At 42.9% G+C, this 23,876-nt stretch overlaps 1 protein-coding gene across 2 annotated transcripts in view; it reads left to right on the top strand.

The window, feature by feature from the left end:
* MTUS2 (microtubule associated scaffold protein 2) overlaps positions 1-23,876 on the top strand; it is a 472,062-nt gene that overhangs the window by 321,552 nt on the left and 126,634 nt on the right. For both annotated transcript variants that reach the window (XM_017848470.1, XM_017848469.1), the window contains exon 7: positions 9,760-9,971. In XM_017848470.1, coding sequence (XP_017703959.1) covers positions 9,760-9,971 — 212 coding nt within the window. The remainder of the gene's footprint in view (positions 1-9,759; positions 9,972-23,876) is intronic.

Genomic DNA, 23,876 nt, shown 5'->3' with positions numbered 1-23,876 from the left:
CTCATTTAATTGCTATTTTAGTATTCTTTATTTCTTTGTGTAGATCCATATTTTATCTGGTATCCATTTTCTTCTGTCTTAAGGACTTCTTTTAACATTTATTGTAGTGGAGGTTTGCTGGTGGTGAATTCTTTTGGTTTTGTTCCCCTTACTTTTGATAAATATTTTGCTTTGTTCAGAATCCAAGTTGATATTTTTTTCTTTAAATATTTAAAGATGCTGCTTTGTTTATGTCTATCTTGAATGATGTCTAGTGGAAAATCTGCTGTTATTCTTATCTTTGGGTCTTTGTACATAATGTGTCTTTTCTTCTGGCTGCTTTAAAGATGTTCTGTTTTCATGGGTTTTGAGCAGTTTGATTACAGTATGCCTTGTTGTTTTCTTCAAGTTTTGTTCTTGAAGTTTGTTGAGATTTTGGATCTGTTTTATATGCTTTTCATCAAATTTGGGGTGTTTTGCCCATTGTTTCTTGAAATATTTTCAGTCCTAGTTCTTCCTCTTCAGGGACTCCAATTACACATATATTAGGCCTCTTGAAGTTGCCCTACAGCTCCTGTTCAAAGTGATATTCTGTTCATTTCTTTGAGTATTTCTTCTCTCTGTGTTTCATTCTGGATAGTTTCTCTTGCTAAATCTTCACTACTTTTCCTTTCCCTTTCTTTTCTTAAAATAACGTTTATTTATTAACTCACAGTTCTGTAGGTTAGACATCCAGATGTGGCTTAACTTGAATTCTCTGCTTAAATTATCACAAGGCTGATACGAAGATGTCCGCCAGGCTGAGTTCTTGACTGGAGGCTCTGGAGAATGTTGGCTTTTAAAGTCATTTAGGTTGTTGGTAGAATCTGGCTCATGTGCTTGTAGTACTAGAGTTTTTGTTTCCTTGCTGGCTATCAGTCAGGGACCACGTTCAGCTCATAGGGCCACCCACATGCCTTGCTATGTGCCTCCCTTTATCTTCAAAGCAGTAATGGTGTGTTGAATTCTTCTCAGACTTCAAATCTCTGACATGCAGCTCTATGACCAGCTGGAGAAAACTCTGCTTTTAGTAGACTTACTTAATTAGGCCAGACTCACCCAAGATAATCTTCCTCTTAATACATAATATAATATAGTCATGAGAGTGGTGTCTCTTCATGTGCATGGTTGTTATGCAGTTGTTTTAGTCCACTTGGGCTGCTCTAACAAATACCATAGATTGGGTGACTTAAACAATAGAATTTTTTTCTCATGATTCTGGAGGCTGAGAAATCCAAGAGCAAGGTGCTGACTGATTTGTTTCTGGTGAGGGTCCTCTTCTTTGTTTGCAGATGAATATATTTTTGCCATAGCCTTACATGTGGGAGAGACAGATTATTGCTCTCATATTTCTTCTTATAAGAGCACTAATCCCATTCATGAGGGCCCCACTCTCAGGACCTAATCACCTCTGAAAGGCCCCACTTACAGATGTCATCACATTGGGAAATAGGGCTTCCATATATAACTCTTGAGAGCACACAGTCAGTCAGTTCATAGCAGCAGGGTGTGGACATGAAAAGGCAGACACTGAAGGCAAGTGACTAGGGTCTTGCCACCACAGGTGGATTTCAAGTCCTAAAGAATGGCAACTTGGAAATGCTACATAACCATGGTGGAGCTGGGAGGGACAGTTTTTCTTTTTCCAGGATCTTCATTTCTTTTGATGATGATGCTTCTTTTTTCAGATTACTGAATATCAGAGAAAATCAACTGAAATGGTTAGTGCCTCCATCAGGCCTTTGGGCCTTCAAATGACATCTGGCCTAGGAGAAGCTTTCTGGGTGGCTCATTTAAGGAGAGTTTCTCTCCCCTCCTGGACTGTAAATTGAATCATGGCAGGAACTGTCTTTTCTGTCATCTCTCCCATCCCCAAAACAAAACAAGCCAGAATAACAAACATCCCCTGACCCTCATATTTCTGACACATTTTTCTCCCCATCTGGACACCCAGTCTTGAGAAAAAATGGTTTATGTTCCCCATCCCGGTCCCCGTGCTTACAAATGACTCTACCTGCTACCATCTAGACACCCCACTATTCTACTACAAAGGCCACTACTGATTTCTTGGTTAGTAAGGTGTTTTGTTTTGTTTTGTTTTTGAGACAGGGTCTCACTCTTGTCACCCAGGCTAGAGTGCAGTGCATGTCAGCTCCCTTCAGCCTTGACCTCCCCAGCTCGAGCAATCATCCCCTCCCAGCCTTCCAAGCAGCTGGGACTATAGGCATGTACCACCATACCTGGCTAATTTTGGTTTTGTTTTGTTTTTGTAGAGATGAGGTCTTTCTATGTTGCCCAGGCTGGTCTCAAAAACCTGAGCTCAAGCCATTGTCCTGCGTTGGCCTCTCAAAGTGCTGGGATTACAGGCATGAGTGAGCCACTGTGCCTGGCCTTAGTAATTCTTAATAGATATATCCTGTTCCTTAGCACTGGCATTTGATGTTATTGATGACTCCTTTCTTTCTGAAACGTGTTCCTTCCTTTGCTGCTTTGAACAACCCCATCTGCCTGTTCCCTTCTTGTATGCATCTGCAAGTGTTGGTTCTTAGTTGCCTTCACTAGAAACGCTTCCCCTGCATTTTATAAATCTTGCCAGGTGATAGGGGCAGAAAATAGACTGAACTGAGTTTAATCCTGATTTGGTGAATCGTGTGACCTTGCGGAAATTATACAACTTCTTTCTCAGTTTCTTCTTCTGTGAAATGGAAATTTTACCCATACTGCAGGGTTATGGTGAAGGTGAGTGATGATGCATATAAAGCACCACCATGTCAGAGCTGTTAGTCTTCTGTAGCTCCAGCCTTCCTGATAGCGGAGACCGTATTTTAAAGATAGGACGTTCTCATGCAACTGTTTTGACGCTGGCCTTTTGATCAAATGGCAGCCAAATATCCCCGTGTCCAAATGGGCCTATCAAAATATCCTTATTGAGTGGTTTTTATTAGTTAAACTATAATTCACATGCCATAAAATTTGCCCTTTTCAAGTGTACATTTCAGTGATCCCTGGCAACCACTAGTCTCCTTTTTTGTTTTATGGGTTTAATCTACTCTGGAAGTTTCGTATAAATGGGATCCTAGGCTTTGAGACTCTTTGTGCCTGTTTCTTTCACTTAGTGATGTTCTTAACATTCATCCATGAATCAGTATTTTATTTCTTTTGATGGCTGAATAATATTCTATTGTATGGATGTAAAACAATGTGTTTATCCATGCATTAGTTGGTGGGGATTTTGGTCGTTTCCACTTTTTGCCTACTATCATTAATGCTGCTATGAAAATTTGTGCCACGAATCTTTTCTTATGCAGTATCTAATTTACTCTTCATTCCTTTCAGTGTATTTTTTATCTCAGACATTGGAATTTTTTTCTCTACAGTTCTTATTTAGGTCTTTTTTGTCTTCCTTGTCTTACTTGACAGGTTAAGTTACTCCTCCAGCTTCTTAAACATATGAAATGTATTTACAACAACTCTTTAACTGTCCCTGTCTAGTAATTCTGTTATCTGTGTCATCTTTTGGTCAGTTTCAATTGGTTGCATCTTCTCATTATGGGTGGTATAACCCTGCTTGTTTGCATGCCAGGGGATGTTTTCTAGATGACAGGCATTGTGAATTTTTCCTTTATGAGTATTGGATGTATTTTTATTGCCATAGTATTTTTTTTTTTAGACAGGGTCTCACTCTGTTGCCCATCGTGGCAGTGGTAAGATAATGGCTCACTGCAGCCTCAACTTTCCTGGCTCGACCGATCCTCCCACATCAGTCTCCCAGGTAACTAGGACTATAGGCACGCACCACCACACTTGGCTAATTTTTTAAGGATTTTGTACAGACAAGGTCTTACTATATTGCCGAGGGTGATCAACCCTGGCTTAAGCAATCTTCCTGCCTCAGCCTCCCAAAGTGCTGGGATTACAGATGCACACCACTGCACGCAGCTGATTTTTGTATGTTTTATAGAGGTTTGTCTTGCTGTGTTGCCCAGAGTGGTCCCTAACTCCTGGGCTCAAGCAATCCACTCGCCTAAGCCTCCCAAAGTGCTGGGATTACAGGCATGAGCCACCATGCCTAGCCCCCATAGTATTCTTAAGTTTTTTTCTGGAGTGAAGTTATGTCACTCGGAAGGAGTCTGTTCATTCTGGGTTTTGCTTTTCAGCCTTATTAGGCAGGTACTGATCAGCAGTTCTTCCTGGCCAATTTTTCTACACTACTGAGCAAAACCTGTCTGAGTACTTTACCTGATGCCCCATGAAGTATGAGGTGTTCCACGCTGGCTGCTGGGAACAGGAACTATTTGTGGCCTTTGGTGGACTCTAAGTATTGTCCCACTAATCCTTGGCAGAGTTCTGTCCCCAACCTGAGATCCTCTCTCCACAGGCAGGCATGCACTGATCAGAACCTGGCTGAAAATTCGAGGTCACTCCTCAGATCCTCAGAATTCTCTCGGTGGAGCTCAGTCCTCTCTGGTACTCTACTTTGTAGGCTCTAACTCCTGACCTCCCTGAGCCCCCAGATCCACTTTCTCAACTCAGAGAAACCTCCGGGCTCCACCTGAGTGCCCCGATTCCCTGCACCACAGTTCGAAAAGTCACATGGGTAATGAGCTTCAGCAACTGTAGGTTCACCTTGTTTGTTTTCTGACTCTCAGGGATCACTGTGCTTCATTCCCTAAAGTTTGATGTCTTGAAAACCATTGTCTTGTATATTTGGGGCTTTTTTTTTTTTTTTTTTTTTGCTGGTTTCAAATGAGAGGGTAAGTCTGATCCCACTTACTTCATCTTGGCCAGAAGTAACTATATTTGAATATAAAAATTTGGCAATTGTCGTAACGCCATTAAACCACTATTTTTTACCTTTGGAGAAAAAAGGGATTCAGATTTACCTCGATAAATAGCACCTGTACTTCTTGTACATAACAATAAGTTTCCTAAAGTTGAAAATATTGTATGCCACGTTTTATCTTGTCTAGAGAGTGGGTTATATGAACAGAGTGTTTATTGTTGGATCTGGAAACCCTGATTGTAGCTTTGTGTTTTTTCGGTTCTTCTGTACGTCAAAACATGAAAGAATCTGCTCCTACCTTGGGAGCACCTTGCTCCTACAGGGCGTACTTATGGGATGGCCCGTGCTACCCAAATTTGTAATTCCTGCCCCCATCTGTACTTAGGAGCAGCTGGAAGGAAATCCCCACCCACACGCCATCTGCTCAGCCTCTCCCCACCACCAGCTCACCCCAGCCAAGCCATTGCCAGTACTAAGTAGGAAAATAGTGGGCCACTGGGCAGCGATTTCTGAAATAAATTTAGATTGGTTTAATACAAATAAAGCCTGTCCAAGTCCACAAAGAAATCAGTGCATGGACTCCCTAGGGTGTCCTGCTCTCTGTTATGATGCTGACCAAACCCATGAAGTGCTTTGTCTTCAAGTGGGAAGCTATCAAAGTTCTGTCCTACACTTATTTGCCTTCTTGTCTATGGTGTGAAGGTCATGGGCCATCTCTGATGTTATAAATATGCAGGTTCCCATGCGGCACTGTGTGTTATTGTGTCAGTTAAGCTTTCCAGCTTTAAAATTAAACCAAGTTTTTTCATCCATTACAATCCTCTGGATAGGGACTGGATGACTGCCGATAAATTTTTAATATTTTCTTTCCATTTTCAAAGGCCGTGTCCTCTCCAGTGCTCAGCGTTTGCACGCAATGCCTAGCCTTTGCACGCGAACTGTTCGCATCCACCTTTGTGCTGTAGAAGGTCACCTCAGTGGCAGCTGGAGGCCTCACAGTTACCAGCTGCCACTGAGATCAGCATGGATTCTATCTTCTCCTGACCAGAGTTATGTAGCCAGTAGGATGGCTACAAAGAAATTATGATTGGGGTAACATTTGGATGGCAGGAGGGTGTTCTAGATTTAGAGTATGCGCCCAAACCAGGGAGATCTGTTAGAGATGTTGTAGAGTGGTTCAGCAATGTGCTTAATTGGTAAGAGCCCTGGGCAAGGCAGTCAGAAGACCAAGAGCCAGGCCTGGCCAGGCCCCTACTGGACAATGGATTGCCTGAGGGCAAGGACTGGGCTTTACTTCTTTTCATTTCCTGCTGTACCTTGCACAGTCTCATTCACAGAGTAAGTGCTGAATAGAAGGTGTCAGATGGTTTTGTCGCCCAAAACCACATGACATGAAGCATGCATGTGAAGTCAGCTTTGTGTGTAGGTCATGACAAAACACTAATCTAGGTATTTCTGCTTGTATATTTCACACAGAAAAGCAACTACATTGGAGTTAAGGCTCATTAACAGTTGGGTAGTGTACTAGGGCCAGTGAGTAAAAAATTGGCAATTCTACTCTATTTTCCCTGCATTTAAAGATTCTGAATCCATTGGTAAGCCCTGTGTTGAAGGCCTCTATTCACTAATATCCATTTCCTAGTTCAGCTGGGTGGAAATCAGATAGGCATTTTAGGAGACCAGAGTGTTACTTCTTTGGAAAGCGTCTAAGTAGATTCTGGCTGCCTGCACAGTGAGGTCAGTGGCATGCTTGCCTGCTTTTCTGCTTTGAACCTTAGACCACCCCAGAAGCAATAGAAGTACTGCAAGGAGCAGGGAAGGAGGTGATAACAAAATACTCCTACATCTAAAAGTGTCATGGGGGAACATGACATGCCCCTCCTTTAACGCCTGCACGGTGGCTCTTCCTGAGAAATATGATGGGGAAGAGGTCAGGAGTGGGTCACCACCACACCAACACCACTTCTCATCCCAGGCCCACCATGTGCCCTGTGAGCTGCCTGTGACCACCACCCTCCAGAAGCTGGCCATCTAATTATCCCACACACCTGGTGCTTCCTAAGCAGATGTGCATTCTAGCTTCACTGTGTGCTGGCTCTTGAGAGAAGCAAACACCTGTTCTGAAACAGCTGAAGCTGGCTGTGTCGGTGATCTTCATTCATCATAAGCTGTCCATCCCCAAGGTGGCAGTGAGCCTGAGCTGCGATCTTTATGCACCACCTTGGGGACCGTCTGACATGTGGGTGGACAGGAAAGGAGGTGACGGACAGTACTTCAGGGAATCAGCTATAGAAGTAGTAACAAAGATCGACAGCACGAGAGAGAAAACTGTTTTTAGCAAAGGCAAAAGACTGCCAGTGACAGTACGCCAGTGACAGTACGCCAGTGACAGTACGCCAGTGACAGTACGCCAGTGACAGTACAATGATTATTAGTCCTAGGCAAAGTCACGCTGGATATGGTTAGAGAATGGCAGGACCCTTTTCAACTTAAAGCAATAGAGAACTCTACAATCAACTTTGTTTCTCATTTTCCTTCCTAAAGTCTTAGGTGCCGGAGCCTTGCTCTGTGCTCTGACAGTGATTGAGTGCCACCGGTCCTGAACCAGGATTGGTTTCACAAGGTAGTTTGGTGTCACAGAGCCGCCAAACTTTCACTTGGTGTGTTGATCCCAAAAGTTGGCGTTGTCAGGGGAGCCTCTTTCTTAGCTCAGAACGCGAGTTGTTCGCTGGCCCCAGAAGAAGAGGTGAGATTTTTTGCACTATTGTTCAGTAGAACACTGGAGAATTTTGAATAGGTGAGTAAAAGCAATATAATAATGACACCAATATCAAAGTAAGTGCCAAGAATAGAATTTCACTGAATCCTTTTATATTGTGCATTTACCATTGAGTATAATTTCTAACATCATGATGATCATATTATTAAAGGTGGTCGTTCTTAGGAGCTATCCTACCCAGAAATAAATCTAACATCCAAAAATACATGACAGTGTGAGCGCCTGCTAACGTCCACAAGCTCAGAGGTGACTCTCTGTACCATAGGTTACAATTAGTTCTAATTCACTGAGCTGGAAATTGTTTTATTATTTCCTTTAGATTTCTAAAAGAAGTGCCTTCTATTGTAACAGTGTCAGGCACCTGGTACCTCAACAAATTAATTAAAGCACTGAAGTGTTTTATAAAATCACCAGCCACAGCAATAAAATGGAAAATAGCAATTGTGGGGGGAAAAAAATCTATCTTTGGTCTTAAGCTGTGTCTTAGAGTTTAATACAGGCAATAAAATCTCTCACCTTTTCTTGATGATGTTTAGTTGGTAGTCATATTTGTTTTGTTTTCAGCATTGAGAATGTTGAGATAAAGGGCATATTCAGGTTGATTTGCCTACAACAAGCAAGTGAGTTTTCTGGAATATTATGTACTCTGCTATCATAAAGACAGTTTCTATGAAGCAGTGATTTCACATTCTGCTATTAAGTCAGAATAATTTAAGATATGCCATATGTGAGGTTACATGGCAATCTCTGATGACTTTTTGAGAGGAGAAGGAATGAATTAGAATTAGCATGGTTACCCTTAAATTAACCACTAGAAGCATTTAGATCAATGAACCGCTTTCCCCTTAAAAGATGAGGCCACTTGCACATTCACAAACCCATTACTCTACATTGTCTCCGTCCACCGGGTGCTGAAGGGGCTACCATTTTCTGATCTGTTTTATATGTTGCTCCCTGGTGTCTTGGAGAGGAAAAAAGAGGAGGAAGAAAACATTTGAAATATGCGTGGATTTATGATGGTGCTGGTCAGTGTCTGTGTCATGTCCTCTAGGAGTGTGATCTACTAGAGCGAAGGAAAGAACGTGCCTTTGAGATGTAAGCCCATTGTCAATGGCAGGGGTTCTCTGACTGCCTGCGGGTCCCGGGTCTGTCTGCACCTCCCACAGAGGGACCAGAGGAAGGCGCCTGCCCACCCACAGGTCTTGGGCCATGGTAGAGTGCTTTCCTCTGTGCTATTTTGGGGGACCTTGCCTTTTCTTTTCTGAGCTTCAACCTAAAATCACCACTCCTTTACCCCAAAACCCTGTCCTCAACCCCAGGCAGAGCTCCTTGCCCCTTATTCTGTGGCCCTACAGCCCCTCACACTCACCTGGCCGGAGCCAAGTCACAGAAGGCTTTGCAGGCCATGGTAAGGTGTGTGGACTTTCTTTTTACTGCGAAAGAAAGTGAGCAGAGGGGTCCACACGGGTCATGACCTGCCTCACGTGTGCAAAGCTCATTCCGGCTGTGGCATAGTGAAGGAAGAGAGGAAGCAGGGCTTCCTATCAGAGAGTGAGAGGGGATGATGGCTCAAACTGCACCTTTAGCCACGGAGGAGGCGTCAGGTCACATTGGAAGGATGTGTTGCAGGAAACCTCACAAGACATTGGTCCTGTAGGAATTTAAAGTCGGAAGTTGCTAGAGCAGAGGTGGCCAGGGCTGTGACTTGGACTTGACATTGAAGAAAAGGGTCACTAGAGTAGCCTCTAAGGCGAAGAAAGGGGCATCAAGGTGTTATTCTCTGGTGCCCAATTAAAAGGTTGCTAGATGATTATAAGTCTGACTTCTATCTGGATTGACTGATTGATTTCCCATTAGACATTTTCAAAGAGCAATCTCCTTTAAGGAAAAAAAAATGCTTCTTTATCCAAGCAAGCCTAGAAGTGTCGGAAGCTGGAAGGAATTTGGCGATTTTGTCTATTATCCTTTTTCCAAGCATGAAAACTTGCACTTAGAACCACATTAATGGAACAATAATTTTGGTCCCCGTCTGTTTTTTCTTTTCAATCCTTAAAGATGACAAACCGTGGACAATTTCTTCTCTACCACTTGAAGAACTCCTTTGTCATAAGAAACCATTGTCACCTGTGTGCTGTGTGTTTTTTCACAGGTGACTGGAGTTTGGTTTTCTTTCTCACAGGATACCCAAAGCAGAGGACTGCGGCAGCTCGAAATGGGTTTCCGCCCAAGCTGGACCCGCAGGCCCGTGAGGCTGAGCGGCAGCTGGTGCAGCGGCTGAAGGAGCGGTGTGAGCGGCAGACCAGACAGCTGGGCGTCGTGCAAGGGGAGCTGAAGAGGGCCATCTGCAGCTTTGATGCCCTTGCCGTGGCCACGCAGCATTTCTTTAGAAAGGTGAGGCCCCATTTCATGAAGGTCCAAGGGCATTTTGGTTGGGGGAGAGGGTGGCGATGGTGACAGTTCTTTGTGTGTGTTGCTGTTTTGGGTTTGAGTTTTGATCAGAGTGGAGTTTGGATTTTCGGGAGTTCAGGCAGAATCTCTTGAGGCGTCCCATCATCTTTGGGGAGCCACATTTATCCTTAGGTGTGAAAGAAATATGTCTGGGAAGAATCATTAATAATCTTCATTCCGAAAGAGGAAATTATGTAAAAATGAAAGGAAAGGATGTACAGGAACGTTTTTGCAGGTGAGATCTTTGCAGCAAATGGAGCATGTGGTTGTTTGCATTTTCGAAGGGAGAGGTCACTTTCCGACATTTCTGCTCACATCACATCAAAGAGAGACAGGCCACAGTCCCGTCCACCTCGGCTGTTGGTGGACAATGGAACGTGCATGGCCTGGGACTCAGTGCCATGGCCCCAGTTCCCAGAGCAGCATGGGGAGAGGTTCGGATTCTCCCTGTACCCTCCATTTTTCTGAAAATGCAGGGAATTTGGTTTCTCCTCTGCAAATGTCTGGATCTGTGTGTGTATACTGAATCTGTTACTAACCATGGAGCAGTTAAACTTCCCAGACTTTCCCCAGGGGACAGAGGTGGGAGCCTAGTGTCCCACTGCATTTGTGCTCCACCTTGAAGTCACCAAGGTGTCCTTGGGGGAAAAGCATAAACATTATAAATGCACATTTTGAGATTCATGTGTGGACCTCCTGGTATCTATACATGGGGGAAGTAAAAGTGCTGTATAAATGCTCTCCAAATGAGAAAGTGAATTAATGAAATATCCGGCCAATTTCAAAAGAAAAGCAGAAGAATGTGAAGTGACTCCATGTCCCCTGGCAGCTTCCTTTTTGGCCTTTTACGGCATCCTTCACCTTCCGCTCTACTCCAGTATAGAAGCCTGAGCTGCTGTTTTTTTGTTGTTGTTATTTTTGTTTGTTTAAGGCTTTCAACAGAAAGAGCCATGTATCAGTCTGTTGTGGTAATAAAGGACAAGATGAATAGGCAACCCTGCAATTTCCATTTTACCAATAGTTTCAGCCTCCTCCCCAACCAGAATTTTAACCCCAGCAGAAAATGGCCAGTGTGAATTTCATGCCTTCCTTTCTGGTCTAGTCATGATGCATGATGTGATCTGGTAAGTGTGCATAAAGTGGCTGAAGACTCACCCCTGTAAGAAAGTTACAAGCGCATCTTCAGGGAGCCCAGGGGCCTGACTGGGCATGGTCAAGATGAGCATTTTTGCAGTTAGGGAAGGTGCTTCGTCGTATTTCCCACTGACTGTCAGGTTGTGCCTAAAGAGGAAAACAGGGCTGTTCCTTGAAGTTCAGTGATCCTGTTGATATAGTTTATATCGCCGTGCTGCCTGCTGTGGGACTCTACCTTTCAGACGTCATCCAAAGAGTCAGGATGGACAAAGCAATAGATATTGATATAACATATTGATAATATGTTCCATGTTCTAGAAGTTGGAGCTTTTAGGCCCCACTTTGGGGATCATGGCAGGCGAGAGAGTAACTGTGCCAGAATTAGGGGTCCCTGTAGTTATGCATTTCCATGTTCCAGGAGAGTTCCTTGTTGGCCTGCAGACCATGGGTTTTACTTCTTTGCGGCACGCACGTGGCTCTCAAACCAGAGACCAACAGCGGCTGGCAGGTGATTTGCAGGCGTCTCCACTGGACCTCCCTGCTACTGCAGCTGCACTTGGCATGACATTTCAGCAAGACGGATGGTGGACATGAATTTCATTTTCTTTTCAGTAAATCACAACCAGTAACTCCAAATGAGCTTCAAACATGACCATGGCGTTTCACCTCCCACACAATGTATTTTTTCCCTGTCTTTCTGATCTCTACGCTCTCTCTCTCTCGCCAGATAAATGCCAGAAGAAAAAACGGAAGATAAAATGTTTTTTTTTTAAAAATTAAAGTCCTAATTGAACATAATCAGCATCTTTTATGTAGGCCGTCATGCATGCCATGTAGTTTAAGGTGATGGATTTGAGAATTTGCTAGTAATACCCAGTTAGACCAGGAGGTGTGACACGGGGTGGAGAATCTGGGAAAATAGAGGCAAAGCAGCCTTGGAACCTTCAACAATGGAGCCCTCTGAAGTTACCAGGTCAGGAGAACCCAAGGTACCCCATGTCACACTTGTGGGAAATCCATGCACTATTATTGTGAATGAGATATGGTCTGAGTCGAGCATGCCAGCTTTGAGGAAGCATGACCTGTATAGCCTGAAAATGCATGATCTCTTTGCTCTGCTGGTTAGAAGGCCCTGCCAGAATTCCATCCTGTAAGCAATGCACGTGTATCTTTTGTACACTGTAGCATATTCATCTGCAGAGCATGCTCTGGTGGAGAGAGGACACAGTGCTAACCCAGAGTCAGTTCCATCTCTGCCCTGATCCAGTGGGGAGACCTTGAGCAAGTTCCTGCCCCTCTGTGCACTTTGTCATCATCACTGTAGGAATAACATCCCTGTCCTTGCTCTCTTTCCCCCTGGCTGACTCATTAACTTTGAATCTCAGTTTTCTCCACTTAAAATAGAATTCATAAGAACTCTTCACGAAGTCATTGTGAGAATGTAGTGAATTAATGTGCAAAGATGCTTTATAGAGATGAGTCTCACTATGTTTCCTAGGCTGGTCTCAAACTCTTGTTCTCAAGGGATCCTCCTGCCTCAGCCTCCTAAAGCACTGGGATGACAGGCATGAGCCACCATGCCCAGCTGGCAAAGGCACTTTTTTGACAAATATTCCATCAAACATTCTTTTCTGAGTGCAAAGATATCTGTCAAGATCTACCTCAAGGATTTTACTCTCAAGTGGGAGAAGGTGAAAACACAGTCAAAGCTCCTGAAGAGCTTGGCCTGGAATGTACTTTACAAATAATTTTAAAAAATAATTTTTAGTGGCCAGGCTCGACCAGCCTAGGAAACATAGTGAGACTCAAATCCACCAAAAATAAAAAAAATTTAAAAAATTAGCCGAGTGTGGTGGCACGTGCCTTTGATCCCAACTACTTGGGAGGCTGAGGCAGGAGTATTGTTTGAACCCAGGAGGCAGAGGTTGAGGTAAGCCAAGATTGCACCACTGCACTCCAGCCTTGGTGACAGAGGGAGACTCCATCTCAAAATACATTTTTTTAAATAAAAATGAAAATAATTTTCTAATATAGCTCTTCAGTTACTGCTATATATTTTTACCTGAATGTGCTGATGCCGTTAATTTAAATATATGTTGGAAATAAGCCTCACCACTAGAGAAAAAGAATTAGAAGCCCAGATAAGAATCTCCCTTCTCTGCCCCATGCTTTATAGCTCCTGGCAGAGTAGCTGTGAAAGTTGTCAGCTCTAACACAGCCTCAGCCCAGCGTCTGGGGATTCTAAGATGCCACACTTAGGTGCCAACAGCAGCCTCACACTTGCGCTGGTTGCAGGCAGCTGTGCCCCTGCAGCAAGGCATGTTCCTCACCAAAGGCCAAACAGATCTGCTAAATCCGTGCTCCCAGACCCCCAAGTGGTATAGTAATGAGTGTGACTCTCAGGGACTCGTGCTTCTCAGGGTCAGGTTGAATGGTGTGGTGCTCTTGCTGTGTGGTTCCCCGGAATGCTACTCTTTAGCATCCCCTGGTGGCTCATCCATGAAACAATCCACAGGATGGTCCTCACCCTGCAGCATGGAGTTTTATATACATTACCTTTGAGGGTACATGGATTTTCATGTTACTTTTAATCAGATTTATTATACTTATTCAGTATTTTTCATATCTCTTCTTGTCTTCTTTTGTTAACTTTATGAATGTGATCGTAGATTACGGTTTTGAATTTTTTTACGTGTTATTAAATAGTTTAGGCATAAAAGACCTGAAAATGAACGTCAAGCATTTTTGGACTCTCTAAGCTTACCAAAAAATTAATAATGCACCAACCTCCTTCTTCTCAAAGTGTGTATATATTTTATGGCTTTTATTTGACCTTTTATCACACAAAAAAAATTCATATAGAATAGTGGAAAGCATAAAACCCAAATACCCCATAATTCATATTTAACATTTCTTCACATTCTGCCATATTTGCTTTCTCTATGTCTTGTTGTTGTTAGTTAGGGGTATGTCTATTTTTTATATATTTTGTATATTTGAACTTCAGCCTTTCACCTTCAGTTCACATATATTAGTAGACAATCTTTAGCAACTCTGCCTCTACCCTATGGGGTGGGTAGGTAGGGAGGATTCAAAAAAGAAAGAGGTAGAACTTTAACAATAGAGCTCTTATTCATTGACCATCTACTATGTCCTGGGCACTTAACAGACGTTATTTTAACCCTCACAACAACCATAGCTGTTGTAGATCTCATTCTCATGTGATACTTGGGGAAACTGAGGCTCGGGGAGTTTGCGTAGTCCTCTGAAGACAATATAATTAGAAAATGATGGAGCCAAGATACAAACACCAGGCCAGGCCACACCCAACACCCATGTTTTTCCACTATATTATGATGCTATTTCTCCCTCTCCTCACTATCATCAGGGTGCTTTTGATGTATTAAGGGGGGAATGCACAATTGCAAAACAGATGAAACAATAAACTAAAAGTTAAACACACAGAAAATGACGTAATGGTTTAAACTGTTGCCATAAAAAAATGCTATGTGCTCAAGTGGAAGCCTCATCATTGATAATGGGAAGGAGTCTTGGAAGAGCAGGATGGAGAGAGAAGCAGAATGTGGGTTGAGCAAAGAGGAAGGAAAGCATATTGGGACGAGAACATCCAACGCCTGCTGTCTGCAGAGTGCCCCTGCTCCCTGCATATCTTTAAGCCCTTGGTAAATTAGTTAATGGCTTCTGAATAGAGATCTAGTCACTGGGGAACTATTTTTGAAAGTGCAGTGATTGCTCTAGTATGGATTGCAGACTCCTCATAGTGCAGCTGGCCCCAGCTCACCTTGAGTGCTCCATAACACCTGGTTGGTTTGTGCGTCAGGGCAGGGTGTGTGTTAAAGGGGAAGAGAGAAGAGACAGCAGTAGAACCCCTTTGGAAAATAAAGGCTCGCTAGCTTTATCTGTTTAATGCATGCAGATTTTAAATTCAGGGATTCGTCAGAATGAATGTTGCTCTTGAGCTCCTAAAGCAGTAGAGAAGCTGTTACATCCACCAGCCAAAGGACTTCACATTTCAGAGATTTTCCCACTGAGTGGAGCTTTCTGGGCAGTAATTATACCTGGTCAGAATTGAAAACAGTAAGCTCTTTGTTGCTTCCTAAATCCAAAACATGGTCATTTAAACATAGTGTTTTGTGCCTCTCCCACTTATAAATGATGCTCTGCGATTATCTTCTCTTCCCTTAATTTTATCGTGAATAACCAAAGGCTTAAAGAAAATGTGAGCTACTTAGGGTGGCATTTCTGACAGTTATTCAGCATATAACACAGTAGAGAGTGCTAGTGAAGTGGTAAATTCAAGGCAAATTAATGGTTCCTATGGTTGCTGTTCTGAAAGAATATTATGTGTCACAAAAATAAGTGCCCCCACGGTGCTTTGCTAAAAGAACCATGAGTGTCTGTATGGTTTCACTTGTAGGACTTCAGCTAAAGGAATTTTTTAGCACAACCCCCAGACATCAAAATATTCCTGATATCAAGGGATAGAATCCCCCAGCTATGCCAAGCAGCTCTTTGAAGTAATAAGAACCCTTGGCCTGTGGTGTCAGTTGTGCAAAACATCATGGTCAGTGGAAAATGAAACTCAAAATAGCAAAGTCTTCTCAACATTCATGGAAGATCCTTGGTACTGAAGCCTGATAAAACTCAACTCTATTGATGATAATATAAATTTCACAATAAGGTGCAATAAGATGAGAATAGATGCCTGACCAAGGTGAAAACTAATTGTCCCATTCAGCTCATCTCACTTATGCTTTGTCATCAATGTGCTTTTTTGTTTGGGTTTTGTTGTTGTTGTTGGTGGTGGTGGTGGTAATTAAATGACATTCTTTTGAAGGCAGATAGGTGCCATGGGAGAAGAAAGGTAAATTTCAGCCGCTCCTTTGCAGAAGAGGCCTGAGGCTTTCCCCAGACCCTGGTGGGCAGTTGGTTAAACCTGGTCTGTAGTAAAAGTGTATGCCTTTAAGATATTCTGGGATACAGAATTCAGCATAGCCATCCTGGAGGCCAGAGAGGCCACAGAGCAGATGGGGCATGGAGTATCACCTGGCCATCCCACCCAACCTTTCTAGACCCATGGCCTCTGGCAAATACCAAAGTCTTCACTTAAATGTCACTGGCAACTTATTTGAAAATAAATGCTGTAAACTCCCCTCCAACTAAACACAAGTCAAAAGAAAAACAATATTCAAAAATAATGACTCCCTAAAGAGAGGAGATATGGTTGTCTCAGCCCCAGAACCTCTTTCCTGTGAGAGATGAGTTTATTAACTTTCCTAGACCTCAGTTTTTCTGTAAAATGGAGTTACTAAGGGTCCAGTTTCAAGGACAAGACTAGAATGAAGGGGCTGTCAGGCCCAGGCTCTGTGATTTAATTCAGTGCCTCTGACTCTGTGGGGTGTTCTATTAGTCTGTTTTCATACTACTGATAAAGACATACTTGAGACTGGGCAATTTACAAAAGAAGGAGGTTTAATGAACTCACAGTTCCATGTGGCTGGGGAGGCCTCACAATCATAGCAGAAGGTGAAAGACACGTCTCCCATGGTGGCAGACAAGAGAAGAGAACTTGTGCAGGGAAACTCCCCTTTATAAAACCATTGGATCTTGTGAGACTTATTCACTGTCACAAGAATGGCATGGGAAAGACCCGCCCCCATGGTTCAGTTACTTCCCACCGGGTCCCTCCCATAACACGTGGGAATTGTGGGAGCTACAACTGAAGATGAGATTTGGGTGGGCACACAGCCAAACCATATCAAGCATTATTTAAATACCAGAAAATCATTGCCTGCTGCTCAGTTGGCAGAGCCTGACACTTAAGCACCAGCAAGTGCTCTGCCCTTCCTCAGGGGGTAGGGTATGCCTATTGATCCCTGTGGCCTGCTCTAAGCATACCTGGTATGGGACCATCACAGTTTTGAAAATATAAGTTAGATTATTCTCTTCGGGAAAATCCTTTAAATAGCAAACATCTGTGGAGCGTCTGAATCATGAATCTGTTTCTAGCATGTTATTCCCTGGAGACACCACCGAGTGCAAAGAGAGATGGGGAGAGAGATAACCCTCTAGTAGTTGCCTGTTGAGGCTGAGCCTTCTCTTTGGTTGCTTTGGCATTTGGTTTCTAGCAGGCGTTGAGAGACCTGGTGGCTTTTGGAGTGCCTCTTATGTGGGACTAAAACTGGCACCTCATCGCCTGTAGCAGGTTATGACGCGAGCCTCCCTCCCAGGGTCTGCATCCCTCCGCCTCCTCCTCAGTAGACACACACCCTGAATCATCTCCAATTCCAAACACAGGGAATGGTCCATCCTAGTCATTTTGTCTATGGGCCATCCACTTGGTAAATGGATGATTTGAAAACCACATCTCAGCCCCTGAGTTCCAATTCTAGGGAAGAGATGCTCACTGAAATCATGGGAGGGCAGAGTGGACTGTGAAGCCTGTCAAGCAGCCAGGGTACCCGGGGCAGGGGCGCCTTGAGAGAGGAGTGTGGCTTGTGAAGTGGGCCAAGGAACACATAGGATCTCAGCAGGCAAAGGTGGAGGAATCGGGCCTTCCGAGGCAGCAGGAAGAACTTGAGCAGAGAGTGGTGCAGTGTGGGGAGAGGGCAGGACCACTCTGTGGAAGATTAAGAGTCTAATTTGCCTAAAGCTTTGGGTGCAGGACTGATGATGGCGGGGAATGAGGCTGAAGAGTTTAGGGCCTTGAATCGCAAATAAAAGAGAGGAGGCACTTGCGGAGGCAGGCAGGAGGCCCTGAGTTTTGGACAACAGCTGCAGCGCTGTGCTTTAGGCTGTGTTTAAGGAAGATTAACTCTGTGCCAGGTTTGAGATGGATGGCAGCAAGAAAACCCCATGTAGGGAAAGCATGTAGGAGGCTCTGCCAGTGGAGTAAAAATCCAGACAAGAGGTGAGAAGGGTCGGGGGGACCTGGAGTCCCAGTGGAAAGGAGAGGGCAGAGATATAGAGCCTGAGGATCAGGCTGTGAACCTGACAACTGAAAGGGTTCAAGATACCCAGACGATAAAGGATGAGCCCACTTCACCCCAGCCCCAACAACACCCACACAGAAATCACAGACTGCTGAGAACCTAGGAATTATGTGCATATACAGCTCCGAAATGTTTAAAGGGGTCATGGGTTCCCTTGAAGAAATCTGCTCTGAAACTGTACATTTTATGCATCAGTGAGCCCTCAAGTCCGGGGAAAAATAAAGCAGTGCCAGGGGACCTGTACTTTTTCTTTTTTTTCCTCCCAGATTCTACTTCTAACCCATGTATCACCTGTCCCACCTCCTGGGAGTACCCTGTGTCCCACCCATCCTCTCCAGGAATTGCAGGGTGGCTCTGAATTGCTGCTTCTCTTGCATTAATTGAGTTAATGCTTACAGTTAGATAGAATAAGTTCTAATGTTTGATAGCATAGTAGGGTGACTGCAGTTAACAACAATATATTGTTACATCTCAAAATAGCCAGAAGAGAAGATTTGAAATGTTTCCAACACAAAGAAATGATAAATGTTTGAGGTGATGAATATCCTAAATTCCCTGATTTGATCATTAAACATTCAGTGCATTTCTCAAAATATCAAATACACCCCATAAATAGGTACAAATCTGTATCCATAAAAAATAATTCAAAAAAATTAACGCGCTTTATGCTTCCTGCCATCCTGCATCCCTCCAGAGCTGGTACAGCCCCCTGTGTTGATTTCCGGGACTCTTTCTGTTTGGTAATGCTGAGATCTCCATGAGGGAGTTAAGCAGAGGTGTAGATGTCAGGAGAGAAAAGGGAGGCTCTAGAGAAGCAAGCTCGGGGTGGTTTACGCACAGTGATATAAAAGGGATGAGATTCACAGGAGGGCATATGCAGAGGAGGGAAGCTGACCTGGGACAACATCTTGGGAGATGCCTGTGCGTCCTTCATGGGGCCAGGCGAGGAACAATAGGCCTGGCAAGGAGAGAGAGGAGCTGGTGGGAGGTGTTGCAGGAGAGGGGAGAATCCCATCTCGCAGAAGCCAAATGGAGGGGCATCTCTGACAGGTGAGAGTGATTTACAATACCAGGTACCAGGCAGCGGGAGAAAAGGTGGCAGAATGAGGAAGTACCCTGGAGTTTGGCAGTTTGGGAAAAGCATCTGTAAAGAGGTAAGGACACCCAGCTTTTCCTGGTTCCTCTATTATCAAATGGTTTATTTAGTTTATGTAGTTCTGCCTCATCTCAGCCCACAGAGAAGCCAATTCTTCTATCCTGTGAGGAGTGGCAATGGCACCATCTACAGGACATTGTCTAGAAAGGAAAACCTCTGCCCAGAGAAAACAACTCATGCCAAGTATTACCTTAAATTCCAGAGAGTTTTACAAAAAGCAAATGCTGCTCCCTCCCTTTTGCTTCCTAAAGTGTGAGCTACAGCCCTGCCTATGCCACAAACCTGATTGAAACTAGTTTTGAAATTAAAAACACACAGCTCAGCTCCTTTCATTTTTCATTTTGTTCCTGACAATCAAATTACTAAAACAGCAAGAATAAGATTTCTGTGGTACACTGCAAGCAGTTTGCCTATGATAATTCATAAAAGCAATTACATATGGCACAAACCTAACAATGAAAGTGATCTATACCTGTGATCCAGTCCCTGGAGAGAGGAAAAACTCATCACTTCTGCCCTCCCAGGAAAAGAAAGAAAAACATTTAAAATCCCAGAATAGTGAAACTCTATTACATGACACTATTCTCTTGAGAACAAAGATTTATCATAAGTATTGTGCTGACAAAATAAATATGAGGTGATATTATTTCTCAAATTCTTCTTCAATAATATTTCCCCAATTTTTGTTTCAAAGCACCTCATTTGATCTTCTCAGCACTGCCAAAAGATAGGCAGGAGAACTCTTAGTATTCCTGTCTTCCAGGTAAAGAAACAGAGGAAGAGAAGTTGTTCCTTGCCAGAGGTCTCATGATCAATAAGCCATAGAATCAAGACTTTGTGCAGATAAGTTCTGGAGGCCTAATGTTCAGCATGGTGTATTGTATACATGAAATTTGCTAAGAGAGTAGATCTTAAGTGTCCTCAGGGCCCCCCACCCCCTCCACACACACAAGCACAAAAGGTAACTGTGAGGTGATGGATGTGTTAATTAGCTTGATTGTGGTAATCATTTCACAATTTATATGCATATCAAAATAGCACATTGTCCACCTTAAATTTATAGAAATTTTATTCATCAATTGTACCTCAGTAAAGCTGGCAGGCGAAAGACTTCACAAGGATCTCCTGCCTCCAGATCTAGTGTGCACCTTCCACTATTCTAGCTTTGATATTCCATTGACAAAGATGGGAAATTGATTGATCACATCTAGCAGCACCAACAGACCAAAACATCAATGCAAAATAGCGTCTTGACCTCATGCTGAGATGTCTCACTTCTGACAATGAAGAATAGCATTCAGTGTCTGCAATGATAAGCCAAGCTCCATCGAACAGTTTTGACACCATGAGTGAGGGAGCACTAATATCTTGCTGGTTTCTTGCTGCCCTAAATTACCAGATCTTGGTAACAATTATTATATGTTAAGATTAACTATAAGGTTGGCCAGAAGCTCAACACTCTACCCTACACCTGGGGACAAACACCCACCCACAGAAGACCATCCACCATGCCCAGATAAAGCCATGAAAGAGATTCAGGTGTTATAGCAGGTGGCTATTAAGTGAGAGCCACAAGCTTCTATGTTTCCCTCAAAAGTGAAGGCCAATGCTCGTTTTCATACCTAAGATAACCAGAATTATTTTCCTTCCGTATATGGACTGGTTTTTTTTGCTTCTTCAGATCCGTATGTATATTATCAGCAATAGCAGCTCCTCAGAATGACTATAACCTTTTTTTTTTTTTTTTTTTGAGATGGAGTCTCGCTCTGTCTCCCAGGCTGGAGTCCAGTGGCCGGATCTCAGCTCACTGCAAGCTCCGCCTCCCAGGTTCCCGCCATTCTCCTGCCTCAGCCTCCCGAGTAGCTGGGACTACAGGCGCCGCCACCTCATCTGGCTAGTTTTTTGTATTTTTTAGTAGAGACGGGGTTTCACCGTGTTAGCCAGGATGGTCTCGATCTCCTGACCTCGTGATCCGCCCGTCTCGGCCTCCCAAAGTGCTGGGATTACAGGCTTGAGCCACCGAGCCCGGCCGGTCCCTGTTTTTATTACATCTGTGTACACTTACCATCTGTCCACAAACAGGAGCACAGTTGTGAAAAGTGCACAGAGCAGGGTAACTAAAGGCCCAGCTTTTTGGCTCGAGGACTAACAAGGGGGGCACCCAGGGAACTGGAAAGCATAGCAGATATTGAGGCAAAGGAGGAACGTGGGAAAGTGACCCCTTACATTGTTTCTGAACCCCTGGGCTCACCCCTGAGCTGTATGTGACTCTCATCCTAAAAGCTCATACAGACTTTGAGAATTGAACTACAGAGCAAACCATCACCAGAGGGCTCGACTGGCCACTGTGGGAGGCACATGAGGTATGGATCCTAATATCACTTCAGGAGCTTTGAAAACGGAGCTAACTTTGGAAGCACAACTTACAGAAGGCTGGATGGAACTGATAACCTGAACTCTACCTCACTGATTGCCTGCTGCTGATTATTCATTAGATTTAAGCAAGGCCCAGAGGAATCTTATAATGTAATATTCAAAATGCTTGGAATACAATTTAAAACTATTTAGCATACAAAGAATCAGGAAAACCTCAGCTTATACGGGAAAAGCTAATCAACAAACAATAAAACCAGGATGACACACAAGTTGCGTTTATTTGACAAAAACTGTCAAAATTAGCTATTGCAAAATGCTTCAGGAAGTACAAGCAGTTACCCTTGAAATTTTTCAAAGAAGGATGTATCAAAGGAAGAGAAGATACACAGAAGAAACAAATGGAAATTTTAGAGCTAAAAAATACAATAACCAAAATAAGAAACTCACTGGATGGAAATGACAGAGAAAAAAGTCAGTGAACTTTGAAGATAGAGCAGTAGAAACTGTCCAATATGAATAACAGAAAGAAAATAATTTTTAAAGAACAGAGCCTCAGGAACCTAACAGACAATTTTAAAAGGGTCTAATATTTCTGTAATAGGAGTTCCAGAGAGAAGAAAGCCATTACTTTTGCGGTTTAATGGCAAAAACCACAATTACTTACTTTTAATGGCAAAAACAGCAATTACTTTTGCACCAACCTACTATATATATACACTGTGAAATACCACTGGGCTATAAAAAAGAATAAAATAATGTCTTTTGCAGCAACTTGGACAGAGCTGGAGGCCATTATTCTAAGGGGAGTTACTCAGGAATGGAAACCAAATACCGTGTGTTCTCACTTGTAAGTGCAGCTAAGCTATGGGTATGCAAAGGCAGGCAGAGTGGTATAATGGACATTGGAGACTCAGAAATGAAGAGCATGGGAAAGGCGTGAGGGATAAAATACCACATATTGGCTACAGTGTACACTACTCAGGTGATGGGTGCACCAAAATCTCAGACTTCACCACTTTACGATCCATTCATGTAACCAAAAACCACTAATACCTCACAAGCTATTTAAACATATATATATATATATATATGTTTAATGGGAAATGATACCAGAAGAAAACTTGGAATAACAGGAATGAAGTGATAGAAATAGTAAATAACCGAGTAAACATAATAGACTCTTCTTTCCCTGTTGCATTCTTTAAAGTATATTCAAAGTTAAAAGCCAAAATTATAATATTGTCTCGATGGAGGTTGCACATAGGTGTGATTCAGAAGATAACAACTACATGTGGAGAAGGTAGAGGGATCCAGATGGTTCCAAGGTTTCTACATCCACTTGTAGACTTGTAGTCAGATATTGACTCTAACTAGACAACTATTCCCAGACCAACAACTAAAACGTTATTTGAGATGTAGTGAAAAATACAATACAGCACTTAAAATGGAATACTAAAAACTGTGCAAATAACCCAAAGGAAGGCAAGAAAGGGAGATAGAGGCACAAAACCAGAGTGAATAGAAAATAATAAAATGGTAGGTCTGAATTCAAACATATCAGTAATTACGTTAAATGTAAGGCGATGATTTCAACCAGGGGTGACACATATTTCAATAAAAATACAAATTTATTTTTGTAAGTAGTTTTATTGCAGCACAGCCACATTCATTGCTTTGCATATTGTCTATAGCTGCTTTCTCACGACAACAGCAGAGTTGAGTGGTGCAACAGATTATATAGTCCACAAAGCCCAATGTTATCTGCCGCTTTCAGGAAAAGGTTGCCAACATTATCTAAACACGCCAATTAAAAGATCAAGATTGTCATAGTTATGTGTGGAAATAATGACTATAAAAACATGATCTACTTATATGTTGTCAACAAGAAACTGGCTTCAAATATAATGATATACGTAAGTTCCAAGTGAAAGGATAGAAAAGGATATAACATGAAACCACAAATGAAAAATAAACTAGAGTAGCTATATTCATAGAAGAAGAAGTAGTTTCAGAACTAAAAAATTACCAGAGATAAAGAGAAACATTACATAATGATGAAAGGGTTCACTCACCAAACAGATGCAACAATCCTAAATGTGTTTGCATCTAACTACAGAGCTTTAAAGCACATCAAGCAAAAACTGAGAGTACTGAACAGCAAAATAGGTG

Source organism: Rhinopithecus bieti, unplaced genomic scaffold, assembly GCF_001698545.2.
Source record: "Rhinopithecus bieti isolate Rb0 unplaced genomic scaffold, ASM169854v2 scaffold_28547, whole genome shotgun sequence".
Classification (NCBI taxonomy): Eukaryota; Metazoa; Chordata; class Mammalia; order Primates; family Cercopithecidae; genus Rhinopithecus; species Rhinopithecus bieti.
The sequence above is the reverse complement of the archived record's forward strand: the minus strand, read 5'-3'. Positions and strand labels throughout refer to the sequence as shown.